Here is a 16,115-nt window from a genome sequence, read left to right on the forward strand (position 1 = left end):
AAGCTTGCACAGACTTGGCTTAATGTTTGCTATCTTTCTAGCAGAACATGAGATACTATCATGGTCAAAAATAAATCCAGCAAAGGACAGGAGGAGTGGTTTGTGGTTGGCACAAAGACAGATATATTTATTTTTCAATTTTCTATTTTTTGTTCTGCTTTTTATTTAGCCCAGTGCTTTGCTAGGTGTACAGTATTAAGTGTCTTACTTCTTACTTACTAATATCTTAATAGTTTGGTGAAAATACTATCGTAGTCCATATTGAGTCATAGATGAGTCACTTTTGCTTGCACTTCTATCTGGACAAGTGCACTGAAATCTTTTAATTATGATGGAGCTACTAACTCTCTTTCATTAGAGAGAGCTAGTGATGAGTACTGTCTGATCACTTATACATCTATGGATGCCACTAACATGCACAAAATCCCCCAATTTAATTGACAATTCTAGACATGATGTGTCTGTGATACCTTCACCATTCACAAAGCCTTAAACTCTAATGAGACAAGGAGAAGATCCATTTACTATGGTGAATGAGAAATCAAGAACTCTGCCCAAATGAGAGGTCTGATAACATTATCCGTGGCTTCTCCAGAACCTTTCACATGTGTCTCAAGTGCTCAGGATGAAACTGCAGTCATTCGTGGGATGACCATTGGGTGACATTAAAGAGCGGAGGAAGGTGCACACAGGTGGAGTACATCTTGTGCATAAGGTGTAATTTGAAGGAGACTACAAGGTGGTGTCAGGGGAGTAGTTTTAGCTTTTGGCACTGCATCTCATGCTACTTGGGTTCCTCAAGTAATTAGTCTACCTCCAGCTCAAAATTTCAAACCCTCTTCTACTCTTCATTTTTACTGTGGGTATTGTATAGTAATATGCCAATTTCCTGTCCTCACACAAATGTCTAAACATGTACACACAAACACACACACACACACACACACACACACACACACACACACACACACACACACACACACACACGCGTGTAGATAGATGTGCTGTGGGGGAGATATCAGATTTTGTTAGAGGTCTGTCCACATTTTCAGTTGAGGTAAGCTGTACTGCATGATCCGAAATAGAAAGGCACCACCAAGTGTGGCCTTATATGTGAGTGAGCATTACAGTATTATATCAGTGACACTGTTTTATGGTGACTTGCACTGCCTTAAATTCAACTTATATTTTTCAAAGCTAACTGGATATCGGTCCGTCTTTTTTACTGCTTTGCCTTTCTCAAAAGTAAATGTATACCAGACTTGTATATATAGAGCAGTGCAGCTGCAAATACTATCCAGAAAAAAAATATGTCATGTTATTATGGCAGTTGTTGAATATACCTATTAAAGTTTGGTAATAATATTAATTTGGACATTTTAATATAAACACATATATACAGCTCTGTCTGAAGGAATATTTTTATAACTGTAAATAGATTGGATGTAAGAAGTCAATCTCAGGCATTATCAGTTTTTGACTGTGAATTTGTGGTAATATTTAGCCTAAAACTTTTAACTTGCTAAAGATGCTGAATGGCATATTGTTCTACAGAGATTTTTTTAATTACCCACCCAAAGCACTGAATTCAATTGTTTCAAAAACTTCCATGGCACCACATTTAAAATCAAGCACCTAGGCATGCAGTCTTCTTCTCCAGTCATTTATTGCAGAACAGGTCTCTCTCGGGAGCTCAGTGAATTCCAACGTGGCAGCATTATAGAATACCACCTGTGCAACAAGTCCAGTAGTGAAATTTCCTTCCTACTAAATATTCTACACTCAACTGTTAGTGGTGTTATAACAAAGTGGAAGTGATTAGGAACCACAGCAACTCAGCTATGTATTGGTAAGCCACATAAATTGATAAAGCAGGGTCTTGCATAGTGCACAGAGGTCACCAACTTTCTGGAGTCAGTCACTACAACACTCTAAACTTCATGTGGTCTTCAGATTAGCTCATGAACAGTGTTTAGAGAGCTTCATGGAATGGGTTTCCATGGCTACGCAGTTGCACTAAGGCCTTACATAACCAGGCACAATGCAATGCATAAGATGCAGAAAAGCACGTTCACACTGTGGCAGTGTTCATGTTTTCTGGATGAGAGATGAATCGCGCCGGTGTGAAGTTATTTTTCACAAGATGGCCTTGGCCCCTTAGTTCCAGTGAAATGTTTCAACACACCAAGACATTTTGGACAATTTCATGCTCCTAGCTTTGTGGGAACAGTTTAGGGACAGCTCCTTCCTGTTCTAACATGATGGAGTGCCAGTGCACAAATTGGATGGGGAACTTTGTGTGCAAGAACTTGACTGGCCTGCCAGAGTCCTGACCAAAACCCGATTAAACACCTTTGGAATGAATTAGATCGTGAACCAGGCCTTCTCATCCAACATCATTGTCTGACCTTACAAATATATTTCTGGAAGAATGGTTGAAAATTCCCATAGATACATTCCTAAAACTTGTGTAAAGCCAGAACAGCTGAAGCTGTTATAGCTGCAAAGAGTGGGCTGACATCAGGCATTACGAAAAATGTATATTAAAAGTACCTTGGTTTGTGTGAAATGTGTTGTCTTTTAAAGGTTAACTTAATTAACTCTGCCATCACTAATGCTGAAGACAAGAAGGGAGAACACTAAGGAAAAAGTGCTGTCCTCCTTTCACAGGATGATGTCCTGTAGGTATTCTGAAGAAACTATTGTGTTAAAAATTGTATATGTGAATGTGACTTTTTTTAGAATAAAGAATAAATTAAACTCTTTACATTTCATGAAATCATAATGAAAGAGTTTATTGAATTACTACATCATAAGCAGACAATTTAACAGTTAGTTCATATTTTATGAACACTGCCAAAAAGTTCCAAAAGAATGTGTCTTATTCAGCACTTTCACCCTGCAAAAAATAATGATAGGTAAAATTACTCAACACATATTATCAACATTAAAACAATTCATTCTACATTGTAAATACAGTATCTACACTCTCTTCTCTCTTCAATTCACAGAAAATTATTAACATAAAGCTCTTATATCAAACAACTCCATTAAACAACGGTAAATTTTGTGTAAAACAAATTACATGAATTACCTTTCCAGCATCACGGCTCTTGGCTCTCAGTTTGTTGACCTGAGATTCAGCAATGTCAGCACGCTCCTGAGCTTCCTCCATCTCATGCTGGACCTTTCTCAGTCTGGACATGTGGGTGTTGGCCTGTTCCTCCTGTTCAGTATTACAGTATGTTGGATTTTTAAAAAAATATCTGATCATTCATGAGAGCTATATTTACATGATTAACCATCTTTCAATATTTAAGGTCACAAAACATTTTACTCACAGCCTCCTCAGCCTGTCTCTTGTAAGCCTTGACTTTGAGCTGCAGCTTGTCCACCAGATCCTGAAGTCTGACCAAATTCTTCTTGTCCTCCTCAGTCTGCATAAACAACAAACTGTTACTGACGGCTAAAGAAGAATGAAATTAGGAACTTAAATGTAATAAATATTTAAGTAAATGTGTAATCACCTGATAGGTGAGCTCCTTCACTCTCCTCTCATATTTGCGGACTCCTTTAACAGCATCAGCTCCACGTCTCTGCTCAGCTTCAACTTCAGTTTCCAGTTCACGGACCTTTAATGCCATGATAAATAATCAGCTTTTAATAAATATTAAGAGTACAGAATAGAAGAAAATGGGTGGAGATCATGTGATGGAATCAAAGTGGGTTTTTTTTTTAAATATTTGAATAATAGTTCAAGAACAACATACCCTGGACTCCAGTTTCTGGAGCTGCTTCTTGCCACCCTTCATGGCGAGGTTCTCTGCCTCATCCAGACGGTGCTGCAGGTCCTTGACTGTGACCTCCAGGTTCTTCTTCATCCTCTCCAGGTGAGCACTGGTGTCCTGCTCCTTCTTCAGCTCCTCAGCCATCATGGCAGCCTGAAAGTATGGGTGGTATTGGCATTATTGATCAAGCATGAACAAGAATTTTGAAAAGAAAAGAAGGCTTGTAAATTACTAACTTACATCAGTGATAGCCTTTTTGGCCTTCTCCTCAGCATTTCTTGCTTCTTGAACTGCATCATCCACCTCACCCTGAACCTGGACAAGGTCAGCCTCCAGCTTCTTCTTGGTGTTCAAAAGACTGGTGTTCTGAATAAAAAAGAAACAGTTTTAATGATGTGATTCTCACTCTCTGTTGTCTCAAAGTGTTTGTAAAGTAATGAATACCAACCTGAGAGTGAAGCAGTCCGACACGCTCACTAGCATCAACCAACTCCTGCTCAGCTACTTTGCGTCCTCTCTCTGTCTGCTCCAGAGCGACTCTCAACTCTTCGATTTCAGCTACCATCAGACCATTTCTGCGCTCCACCATGGCGACCTGCTCCTTCATGTCTTCCTGTCCTCTGAGAGCATCATCCAGGTGCAGTTGAGCATCCTGATGACAAACAAACAAAAGATATTATCATTGTTTGCTTGGAGGTTAATTTAAAAAAACACAAACACACAAATGATCTACCAACTCACCTTGAGCTGTCCTTGGACATTCCTCAGTTGTTTCTGGGCCTCAGCAGCCTGTCTGTTGGCATGGCTCAGCTGAATCTCCATCTCATTCAGGTCTCCCTCCATCTTCTTCTTGACTCTCAGGGCATCATTCCTGCTCCTGACCTCAGCATCAAGAGTGCTCTGCATGGAGTCAATCACCCTCTGGCTGTTCCTCTTGATCTGCTCCATCTCCTCATCCTTCTCTGCCAGCTTCCTGTCAATCTCACCTTTTACCTGATTTAGCTCAAGCTGAACACGAAGAATCTTGGCCTCCTCATGCTCCAGAGTTCCCTTTAAATAAAGGGTTATTTCAACATAAACTGGAGAAGGGATACTTTTATAAATGTAATTACAAACAAAGTACATTTTTATAAAATACATTACCTCAGCTTCCTCCAGAGCTGTCTGAATTTCAGACTTCTCAGTCTCAACAGTCTTCTTGGCCTTTTCCAGCTCATGGATGCTCTTTCCAGTCTCACCAATCTGCTCAGTCAGATCTGAGATCTCCTCTACAGAGCAAACACAGCCAAGAGTTAGAGTACTTGGAGCTGATATGTGCAAATGTTTTTGCCACAACATAACATATAAATGAATATGAAAACATTAGAATCATATCCATATGATCTATAGCAAGATAAGCATACGCTGCAGGTTCTTGTTCTCTCTCTTCATGGTCTCAAGATGATCCAGAGCCTCTTCATAGGAGTTCTTCATCTTGAACAACTCAGTGCTGAGAGAACGAGCCTCCTTTTGGGCTCCTTCCAGCTCTGCCTGGCTCTCCTCATACTTCTGCTTCCATTCTGCCAGCACCTAGATTAATTAAAAATTAATTAAATAATTAGTTGTTGTAATGGGTGTATTTCTCCTTTGATGACAGAGGTTATTTTTAAACTTTACCTTATCAAAGTTCCTCTGCTTCTTGTCAAGGTTGGCAGCCAGAGAATTAGCTCTCTCCACATCAATCATGAGGTCCTCCACCTCACCCTGCAGCCTCTGCTTGGTCTTCTCCAGTGAGGCACACTTGGAGTTCACAGCCTCAATGGATTCCTCAGCCTCCTGCAGGCGCTGGGCAAGCTTTTTCCTGTTGTTAAAATAATTTTGTATTGATTAAGAGTGAAACAACTGTGAAAACCAATTTAAACAATGAAAGTATGGTGACTTACTTGGCCTCCTCCAGCTCCTCGGTGCGCTGGATAGCATCAGTCTCATATTTGGATCGCCACTGAGCCACCTCACTGTTGGCCTTGGACATTCCTCGCTGCAGCTCAGCCTTGGCCTCCTGCTCCTCCTCAAACTGCTCTCTGAGCAGATCACAGTCATGACGTGCTGACTGAACAGCATGAGCCAGGGCGTTCTTGGCCTTTTGAACACACAATCAATGTCAGATGAACAACTTTAATGATGAAATCAATTTTAAAGTCTAATGCTGAGAGGATAACAATTTTAAGAGGTAACACCGAGGAACTAAATTAGAGGACAATCTGTGTCAGGGTTACTGAGTGTCCCTGTAACTGACTAAAGCTTTTCTCTGTTCTTTAGTATCATTAGTAAGTGTTGACATATAAAAGAAGAGAGAAAATAGTTCCAACCTTCACTTCCTCCTCAACGTGTCTCTTCAGTTCCTCAATCTGCTGAGTGAAGGCCTGCTTGCCCCTTGTGAGCTGAGAAACAAGAGCTTCTTTCTCCTCAAGCTGGCGACCAAACTCACCTGTAATATACAAACAGGTTTTAAGATTAGTTTTTTTCATTCCATCTACTGATTGGTTGCAATTTCTGGTCACCTCTATATTACAAATATATCTAAGTGTTTAAAACTGATAACGTCAGCAAAAGACTGTTTCTTTGTTATACATCACTTACCATTCTCTGTCTGAAGTCTCGCCTTATGGGCATTAATGTCATTCAGCTGACGAACATTCTCATCATTTTTAGCTTTGAGTTCACTTAGTTGATCCTCAAGAGTCCTGCACATTTTCTCCAAGTTGCCCTGTCAACAAGTAATATCACATCCATGTTAACAGTTAATGAGAATCTCCTTTGGCGGTCCTGAAATGTAAAACAAAACAAAATGTGTTCTCTACAAACAATGTACACACCTTTGCTTTAGCAACAGCCTCCATGTTGCTGGAGAGGTCATCAATCTCCATCTTGTACTCGCTCTTCTCTTTCTCCAGCTTCTGTTTGACACGCTGGAGGTTGTCGATCTGCTCTCCGAGCTCTGCAACAGTGTCAGCCTGCTTCTTACGGAGAGCTGCTGCAGTAGCTTCATGCTGCAGAGTTGATTCCTCAAGATCACGACGCAGTTTCTGGAACTCAGCCTCTCGCTTCTTGTTCATCTCAATCTGAGCAGCTGTTGCTCCACCAGCTTCCTCGAGCCTCTCGCTGATCTCTTCAAGCTCCCTGGAGAGGTCGGCTCTCTGCTTCTCTACCTTAGCCCGAGCTGCCCTCTCAGCCTCAATCTCCTCTTCCAGCTCCTCAATACGAGCCTAGTTTGAAGTTTTAAATTAATTAAGCTTATTATTGAGAACTAAAATTGTAATTTTTTTTTATTAAAATGCACAATATTTTTTATGAACACTGTTCATGAGTGTTACCTGGAGTTCCTTGATCTTTTTCTGAAGTTGAGCACCAAGGGACTGTTCATCTTCAATCTTGCTGAGAAGTTGGCTGATTTCAAAGTCTTTCCTTGGTGTGGAGAAACCAACAGAGATTTTATCGTCACAGTCTGTATGATTGTTAGAATGCAATGAGTCAAAATAACATTCTTAACAAAAACAAAAAAAAAGCCCTACTTCTTGATTTTCTCGTCAGACTGCTGCTTGTCATTCTCCAGATCCATTATGGATTCCTGGGCCAGTTTCAGATCTCCCTCCAGCTTCCTCTTGGCTCTCTCAAGGTCCATGCGGAGCTTCTTCTCTTGCTCCAGTGAACCCTCAAGCTATAAAATCATGTCAGTTGATTCAAGTGGTTGGAAAGACAATGATTTAGTACTAAACTTCTTTCCATAGAAAACAAAAAACAAGCACATCATTATTATAGTTTTCTTACATCATCAACTTGCTGTTCCAGCTTTGTCTTGGCTTTGGTCAGAGTGTTGACTTTGTCCTCCTCTGCCTGGAGATCATCCAGTGTTTGCTGATGGGCCTCTTGTAAGGCTTTCTTCTCCTTAGTTAACTTGGCAATTGACTCATCTTGAGATGCCATCTCCTCTGTCAGGTTTTTCACCTGAAATAATGTGAATACATTAAGTTTAATTTTGTTCAAGAATTTGCTGAATATTTAAACGTTTAAGGTGTCTATTCAAAGAGCAACATTACAAGTTTTAATTGAACTAAGAATACAATCAAAATGAACTGAACCTTGTTTTCTGTGGCATGTTTCTCCTTCTCCACTTTGGCCAAGGTGAGCTCCAAGTCATCAATGTCCTTCTTTAGCTCAGAGCATTCATCCTCCAGCTTCCTCTTCTTAGCAGTCAGCTCAGCATTGATTTCCTCTTCATCCTCCAGTCTCTCACTTGTCTCTTTGAGTTTGGCCTCGAGCTGGATCTTGCTCTTAATGAGCCCCTCACACCTTTCTTCAGCATCAGAGAGGTTGTCAACTTCCTACAATACATGTTGAACACAGTTAGATAATTTGTGAGTCACATTGTTCTAGTGTTTTCTTGATCGTAGTTTTAACTACACCTTTTTTTTAAGCAAATAAATAATCAGAAGATAAGATAAGCTTTGGGCCTTTTCATATCTAACTTTAATATACAGGTCCTTCTCAAAAAATTAGCATATTGTGATAAAGTTCATTATTTCCTGTAATGTACTGATAAACATTAGACTTTCATATATTTTAGATTCATTACACACAACTGAAGTAGTTAAAGTCATTCATTGTTTTAATATTGATGATTTTGGCATACATAACTCATGAAAACCCAGAATTCCTGTCTCAAAACATTAGCATATCATGAAAAGGTTCTCTAAACGAGCTATTAACCTAACCATCTGAATCAACGAATGAACTCTAAACACCTGCAAAAGATTCCTGACGCTTTTAAAAACTCCCAGCCTGGTTCATTACTCAAAACCGCAATCATGGGTAAGACTGCCGACCTGACTGCTGTCCAGAAGGCCATCATTGACACCCTCAAGCAAGAGGTTAAGACACAGAAAGAAATTTCTGAACGAATAGGCTGTTCCCAGAGTGCTGTATCAAGGCACCTCAGTGGGAAGTCTGTGGGAAGGAAAAAGTGTGGCACAAAACGCTGCACAACGAGAAGAGGTGACCGGACCCTGAGGAAGATTGAGGAGAAGAACTGATTCCAGACCTTGGGGGACCTGCGGAAGAAGTGGACTGGAGTAGAAACATCCAGAGCCACCGTGTACAGGCGTGTGCAGGAAATAGGCTACAGGTGCCGCATTCCCCAGGTCAAGCCACTCTTGAACCAGAAACAGCAGCAGAAGCGCCTGACCTGGGCTACAGAGAAGCAGCACTGGACTGTTGCTCAGTGGTCCTAAGTACTTTTTTCGGTTGAAAGCAACTTTTGCATGTCATTCGGAAATCAAGGTGCCAGAGTCTGGAGGAAGACTGGGGGAAATGCCAAAATGCCTGAAGTCCAGTGTCAAGTACCCACAGTCAGTGATGGTCTGGGGTGCCATGTCAGCTGCCGGTGTTGGTCCACTGTGTTTTATCAAGGGCAGGGTCAATGCAGCTAGCTATCAGGAGATTTTGGAGCACTTCATGCTTCCATCTGCTGAAAAGCTTTATGGAGATGAAGATTTCATCTTTCAGCACGACCTGGCACCTGCTCACAGTGCCAAAACCACTGGTAAATGGTTTACTGACCATGGTATTACTGTGCTCAATTTGCCTGCCAACTCTCCTGACCTGAACCCCATAGAGAATCTGTGGGATATTGTGAAGACAAAGTTGAGAGACGCAAGACCCAACACTCTGGATGAGCTTAAGGCCGCTATCGAAGCATCCTGGGCCTCCATAACGCCTCAGTAGTGCCACAGGCTGATTGCCTGCATGCCACGCCGCATTGAAGCAGTCATTTCTGCAAAAGGATTCCCGACCAAGTATTGAGTGCATAACTGAACATAAATATTTGAAGGTTGACTTTTTTTTGTATTAAAAACACTTTTCTTTAATTGGTCGGATGAAATATGCTAATTTTTTGAGATAGGAATTTTGGGTTTTCATGAGTTATGTATGCCAAAATCATCAATATTAAAACAATGAAAGGCTTGAACTACTTCAGTTGTGTGTAATGAATCTAAAATATATGAAAGTCTAATGTTTATCAGTACATTATCACAATATGCAAATTTTTTGAGAAGGACCTGTACATGAACTAGAGTTGTAATATAAAATTTTCTCTGCTACTTACTGCAGCCACTTGAAGTTGCAGGTCATTCTTCTCCTGCAGCAGGCCGACCATCTTCTCTTCCAGTTCCTTCTTCTTGGCCAGAGCAGCAGCCAGGTCTGTCTGCATCTTCTCATAGTTCTCCTTCATGTTCTGCAACTCCTTCTCAGTCTCAGCACTCTTCAGAAGAGGCTTGATCTTGAAGTACAGTTTCAGCCATGGCCAGTTCTTGACATTCATGAAAGAACGGATGTTGTACTGGATGGAGTAGATAGATTCTCTAAAAACCAAACATGAGAGTGTTACTTTTAGTGTCGTAGGATCTTAATATGAGGAAGGAAATAAAAAAGAGAATACAATAGAGTTTAGTATGATAATGTTACCTCCTCTCCATCATCTTCACAAACTCTTTCCTCATGACGTATCCTCTGCAGAGAGCCTGAGTCATGGTCACCAGCTCAGCCAGTTTCTCATCTCTCATCTCCTCAAGAGTGCCCAGCAGACCAGCTTTGAAGAACACCTATTTAATCATTGAAAGCATAAGTACAAGTGCAAATGGACAGTGTTTTGTTAATGTCTGTTAATATAACAAAGATTACCTTTGTGTGCCCAAACATGTACTGTGTGTGATCCACATCAATGGAGCCAAGCAGCTTCTCTGAAGCTTTCTTGTTGTCAATGAACTGTCCCTCAGGGATGACGCTGGCATTCAACACTTTGTATCTTCAAGAGAGAATCATGTTGTTACTTGAATTTGTCTTCCATCATATTCAAGTTTGTCCTTTACAACAACAATTAAACCATTTCTGCTTTCTAATACAGTAATGTGCTGTCACCTCTGCTTGAAGTCACCATAGAGGATTCTGCTGGGGAAACCCTTTCTGCAGATTCTGATGCCCTCCAGTACACCGTTACACCTCAGCTGGTGGATGACCAGGAAGTTCTCCATAAGACCTGAGAGTCAGAAATGCAGAACATTTCAAAACTTTCTTCATTTCACTCTGTCATTTTTGCAGTTAATAGGACTGTGGGGTCCTGTGGGGTACCTGGGGTCTTTGTCTCATTGGGAATCAAGCAACGGACAAAGTGGGGATGAGTGCTTCTTAAGTTGGTCATCAGCTTGGCCAGATTCTCCTGTAGATCAACATCATTAGATAATAGGTTTAGCGTTTAATTTTGTTTTGTTTTTTAAATATAAATCTATACATACTCTGAAAAGCGCAGACACAGTCTGGAAGGAACCACCCTTCTTCTTACCACCCTTCTTGCCACCAGCAGCCTCTGTTTTCATATACAGTAAATTTCATTATTGGAATTTAATGAATATTTTTCACAGTATACATATTAGCCTTCAGTGTGCACATTATAGTTATTAGACAGATACATACTATCTGTACTGGACACGCGAGTTTGTGAGCACTTTTGTTTCTTACCTTCAGCTCCAGCATGGGCTGCGTAAAGGAAGCACAGCAGTTTGTTTGATGACTTCTGGTAGAGCTGCACAACTGAGTCATTCAGTGGGTCCTTGTTCTTGTCCAGCCAGCCAGTGATATTGTAGTCCACTGTACCAGCATAGTGAACCAGGGAGAAGTGTGCCTCAGCCTTGCCCTTTCCAGGCTTTGGCTTCTCAAATGCCTTAGTCTTGCCAAGATGCTGATCATGCAGCTTGTTCTTGAAAGTTGTGTCAGAGGCCTTGGGGAACATGCACTCCTCTTCAAGGATGGAGAAGATGCCCATTGGCTGAGAAAATGTCACATATCATATTACAATTTCAAGGGAGGTAACATATGCACCCACATGTACATTTCTTCCAGAGCAGCTGTTTACCTTCTCAATAAGCTCAATGCAGGCAGCCAAGTCCATACCAAAGTCAATGAACTCCCATTGAATGCCCTCTTTCTTGTACTCCTCTTGCTCCAGGACAAACATGTGATGGTTGAAAAACTGTTGCAGTTTCTCATTGGTGAAGTTGATGCAGAGTTGCTCCAAGCTGTTGAACTGTAATAATAAAAACATGTCTAATTTCATGGCAATAAAGTATTTTAAGTTTAAGGAATGTGGTGAAATGTCTCAAGTGCTCACATCGAAGATCTCAAATCCAGCGATATCCAGCACACCAATGAAAAACTGTCTGGGCTGCTTTGTGTCCAGCATCTCATTGATACGGATAACCATCCACAAGAACATTTTCTCATAGATAGATTTGCACAGAGCCGAGACAGCATTGTTGACCTGGCAAAGAAGAATTTATAATTATACAAAACCATATGAATACAGCTATAATGTTTACAGTTATAATATGATAATACAAGTCTCCTTTTTTTAAATTACCTGTGGGACGGTCTGACCTTTGGTCACCATCTCATTGCCAACCTTGACTCTTGGGTAGCACAAAGCTTTCAGCATATCAGCCGAGTTCAGGCCCAATAGGTACGCAATCTTGTCAGCCACTGTTGGATTAAATGATATATAATACCAAATAAATACACTTTACTTCAATTATTTGTCCATTATACAAAATTTTCACAATAAAAATCACATTATTTTTTCAATTACCCTCAGTGCCATCAGGTTCAGCCTGCTCTTCACGCTGCTTCTGCTTGAATTTCATGTTACCATGATGCATCACAGCACCAGTCAGCTTGTAGATGCTTAACTTCTCATCCCCACTAAAGCCCAAGATGTCAATAGCAGTCTGTAAGAAAAAAGTGAAATCAGCTATTAATAAATAAAACAAAAGAAGATATTTATGGTTAAGTATAAGATTCTGTGTCAAATGTGATTTTACATCTGTTGCAATGAACTCCTCCACATCATTGATGCTCTTGACAGTGATTTCACCCTGACTGATCATTGGATAGTCATATGGGTTGGTTGTGATCAGAAGAGCCTCTGAAAGGAGAAATGAAGTTAACTTGTTTGTTGCTTAGAGTGTGATTTTAATGGTTTTAAAATTTAAATTTAGGTGTACTATCAACATACCCAGAAGCTCAGGCTTGTGGCCTGTCATCAGCTGATAGAAGATATGGTAGCTCCTCTCAGCAGACAACTGGAAGGTGACACGGGACTTCTCCAGCAGATCTAAGGAGAACAGATTAATTTTGACACTGTAGACATGAGACATCACAGTCAAAACTGCAATGGTGGATCATACATCCATTCATTTCCTTGGCTGTCATTGGGGGTGTTTGAAACTTTTTTCAGTTCTGTTGCTTTACTAATAATGTGCTTCACAGTATACCTTATTATATTTTAAATGTTCTGTGAAGATGCAATATGTTCCTACTTATACTTACACACATGGTAATTACTGGGTTACAGCATATAACTTATATATATAGTGTAACCACACTGTTCATGCATCCGTGTGTTTCACCACAACAGACAATATTACTTCTTCTGAAATCAAGTGACTCTGATTTGATTCTCATTTCCCAGAGCTTGAATACATTTAAGTGATTAATTAAATATAATTTCTATCACCGATATCTGTAATCTGCACTGTGGTTCAAACTTACATGTTTCAATATCAGCTGAAGCCAGCTTGCCAGATGTGCCAAAGTGAATCCTGATGAATTTACCCTACAGGGGTAGATCTTTATTAATATTGCCTTTCATGAGAGCAAGTATTAAAAAGCTCATTTACATTAACTCGTTTTAATCACTTACAAAACGAGAGGAGTTGTCATTCCTCACAGTCTTGGCATTACCGTAGGCCTCCAACAGAGGGTTGGCAGCAACAATCTGATCCTCAAGAGAGCCCTGCAAGAATATATTGTGTTTATGTGAGCTGATCTTCCAAAATCTATTTTCTTTTCTGTCACAAAGACTTTGATGCTGAATAAAGAATCTACCTGCATTTTGCCAGGTGTTGGCTCAGCCTTCTTAGCTCCAAGAGCTGCAATTGTTGCAAAGTACTGGATGACACGTTTGGTGTTGACAGTCTTTCCTGCACCAGATTCTCCGCTGGGGATTATGGGACACATTGTTAAAATGCCTTAAAGTTTATATAGATTTTGAATACAGTTTATATTATACTCACGTAATAAGGACAGACTGGTTCTCGCGATCTAAAAGAAAAACATATAAACATGTCTTGAATAATCTTAGGATTCATTTATTTCCTATCACTTATAAGTAGCTATGTGCTAAGAAACAATTTTTTTCACGCAATGATTAATGGTCATCTGTTTAAGTCGAAGTCCTAAATGCGTTTAAAAGCTTTAACCTCCTAGGACCTGCCGTCCACATATGTGGACATCACATTTTTGGTTATTTTGACCAAAATACTCAATTTTGCTCTACATGGGCCTGATATCCACTTACGAGAACATTATACTGCTACTGTTCTATCAAAATTTCAAATGAATATCCTCATTTGTGGCTCTCATTTTTCTTAAAAACAAAAATAAGGTAAAAAATGCATGTCGTGGAAGAGTTCGGGTCTTAGGAGGTTAATAGGGAATTGAGCTTACCAGTGAGCATGAACTGATAGGCATTGTCAGAGATGGAGAAGATGTGGGGTGGAGCCTCAATCCTCTTCTTTCCTCTGTATGCTGCTACACATGTAGCATCATATACAGGAAGCCACTTGTAGGGATTGACGACAACGCAGAACAACCCAGAGTAGGTCTGTATCATAGAGAATAAATATCATTTAAACATTTACATATCAACATGATATTTTCCTTTCACACACAGCAACCATGAAAACTTACGTAGATCATCCATGATGCATAACGCTCTTTGAGGTTAAACAACACAGATGGCTCATTAAGGTGGGTCATCATGGCCATGTCCTCCATCTTATCAAACTTTGGAGGGTTCCTGGGGTGGATTTCATCCTCCTTTACAGTGACCGACTGAATAGAAAATAAAGATCACTTAGAAAAAATCAGCTTTTAAAGTTCGGCACTATATATTTAACAAATAGATAAAGGACATTGATAATTCATCTACCTTTCCATCATCTGTCTCAACAGTGGCTTTACCACCCTCCTTCTTGACGAGTTTGCCCTTGACATACATCTCATCAGGAACAGTCACAAAGAAGGCCGTCTTGGCATCAAATGGAGCAGTCTGGGCCTCAATCCTCTCCTTTTCTGGCTTCCGGAGGTAAATGGCCGCCGCGCCATACTGCGCCATCTCCGCGTCTGTGCTCATGGTGGCACTTTACTGGAGACTGAAAATATGATCAATTGAAACATAAATCGTATGTTTATTATGCAACCCACAAATAATCTCCATTGTTTTGGTTTTATGGAATTTACCTCAGCTGATGCAAACAGAAATTCCTTGGTATCCTGTGTATGTCAAGGTGCTATAAAATAAGTAAAGGTATATCAATGGACATTTTACGCTTCAGTTTAATAATCCATTCAAAATGCAAAATTTTCAGTGTGAATAAAAAAAGATTACTAACCGAACACTTAAATGTGTAAAATATAAACTGAATGAGAGCATATAATACACAATAGATAAGACATGGTAGCTGAATCTTTTACTGTACTCACCCGCCTTAGATGCCTGTCAGTTAGAGCAAATGTCCAGAGCTGCTGCTTTTATAGACAACGGCTCTGCTTCCTCAGCATTTACACTCTCCTTAGTTTGGTCACGAATGTCTGACACCTTGCTTCTTGATACTGATATGGTCAAAAATAAATTAATTATTTTGATTCATTTTCCACATATGTAATCCTTCTTTTCCAATCCAACACACTTTCAAAAACAAACAATTCAGCTGTATTCCTTATTGAAAAAAATATTGCCAATGTATTGTGGTTTATTTGGTATATTTCCTCACGTGATTATGCTCCTAAATATGGAAAATGTAAGAAATGTTAACAATATAGTTAGTGGTAAATTACAAAAGTGCTCTGCATGGTTTGGGGATTATTCATTCTAATAACTTTTGAAGATAAATTGATATTAATTTGATACAGTTTATACTAAGCTTGTCTGTGTGTCCAACTATCTTTGATATTTTGATAGCCAGTTTTAAACTTGCAGTGCCACTGGTGTATAATTACATGACATAAAAATCCAATACATGTGATATAAAATTCAGAGTCAGACTTTCTGTTATTGCCAGAAAGGTGTTATATATAGCTACCGGGAACAAAATATTAAATAATTTATTACTATAAAATAGTTTGTTATAAATACATTTAATTTCTGTGCGGATAGAAGTGAAAGTACAGCTTTTAGCT

The 16,115-nt window shown here is 39.8% G+C and overlaps 1 protein-coding gene across 1 annotated transcript; it reads right to left on the reverse strand.

Annotated features, from left to right (window-relative positions):
* Window positions 1-2,881: 2,881 nt before the first annotated feature.
* On the reverse strand, window positions 2,882-15,069 carry LOC134626316 (myosin heavy chain, fast skeletal muscle-like). The gene is made up of 39 exons (XM_063472028.1): window positions 14,866-15,069; window positions 14,625-14,768; window positions 14,382-14,538; window positions 13,949-13,976; window positions 13,761-13,872; window positions 13,576-13,668; window positions 13,425-13,488; window positions 12,889-12,987; window positions 12,695-12,798; window positions 12,463-12,601; window positions 12,238-12,356; window positions 11,989-12,138; window positions 11,734-11,904; window positions 11,340-11,646; window positions 11,117-11,187; window positions 10,953-11,040; window positions 10,743-10,860; window positions 10,506-10,629; window positions 10,290-10,426; window positions 9,931-10,186; window positions 7,907-8,149; window positions 7,596-7,772; window positions 7,340-7,485; window positions 7,142-7,232; window positions 6,644-7,033; window positions 6,408-6,534; window positions 6,137-6,255; window positions 5,711-5,907; window positions 5,445-5,628; window positions 5,192-5,357; window positions 4,932-5,056; window positions 4,530-4,838; window positions 4,237-4,440; window positions 4,029-4,154; window positions 3,771-3,941; window positions 3,528-3,632; window positions 3,342-3,437; window positions 3,095-3,226; window positions 2,882-2,899 (listed from the first exon to the last, which is right to left on the reverse strand). The coding sequence occupies exons 1-39, from the start codon at window positions 15,067-15,069 to the stop codon at window positions 2,882-2,884; spliced, it is 5,811 nt and encodes a 1,936-aa protein (XP_063328098.1).
* Window positions 15,070-16,115: the final 1,046 nt, after the last annotated feature.

This window comes from Pelmatolapia mariae, linkage group LG4 (genome assembly GCF_036321145.2).
Source record: "Pelmatolapia mariae isolate MD_Pm_ZW linkage group LG4, Pm_UMD_F_2, whole genome shotgun sequence".
NCBI lineage: Eukaryota > Metazoa > Chordata > Actinopteri > Cichliformes > Cichlidae > Pelmatolapia > Pelmatolapia mariae.

Excerpts from the sequence above, each read along its gene's own strand:
- LOC134626316 (XM_063472028.1), bottom strand. The coding sequence starts at position 15,069 with ATGAGCACAGACGCGGAGATGGCGCAGTATGGCGCGGCGGCCATTTAC. Across the intron at positions 13,489-13,575 it reads ATGACAACTCCTCTCGTTTT|GGTAAATTCATCAGGATTCA; the intron begins GTAAGTGATTAA and ends CTACCCCTGTAG. Across the intron at positions 3,633-3,770 it reads TCCAGAAACTGGAGTCCAGG|GTCCGTGAACTGGAAACTGA; the intron begins GTATGTTGTTCT and ends ATGGCATTAAAG.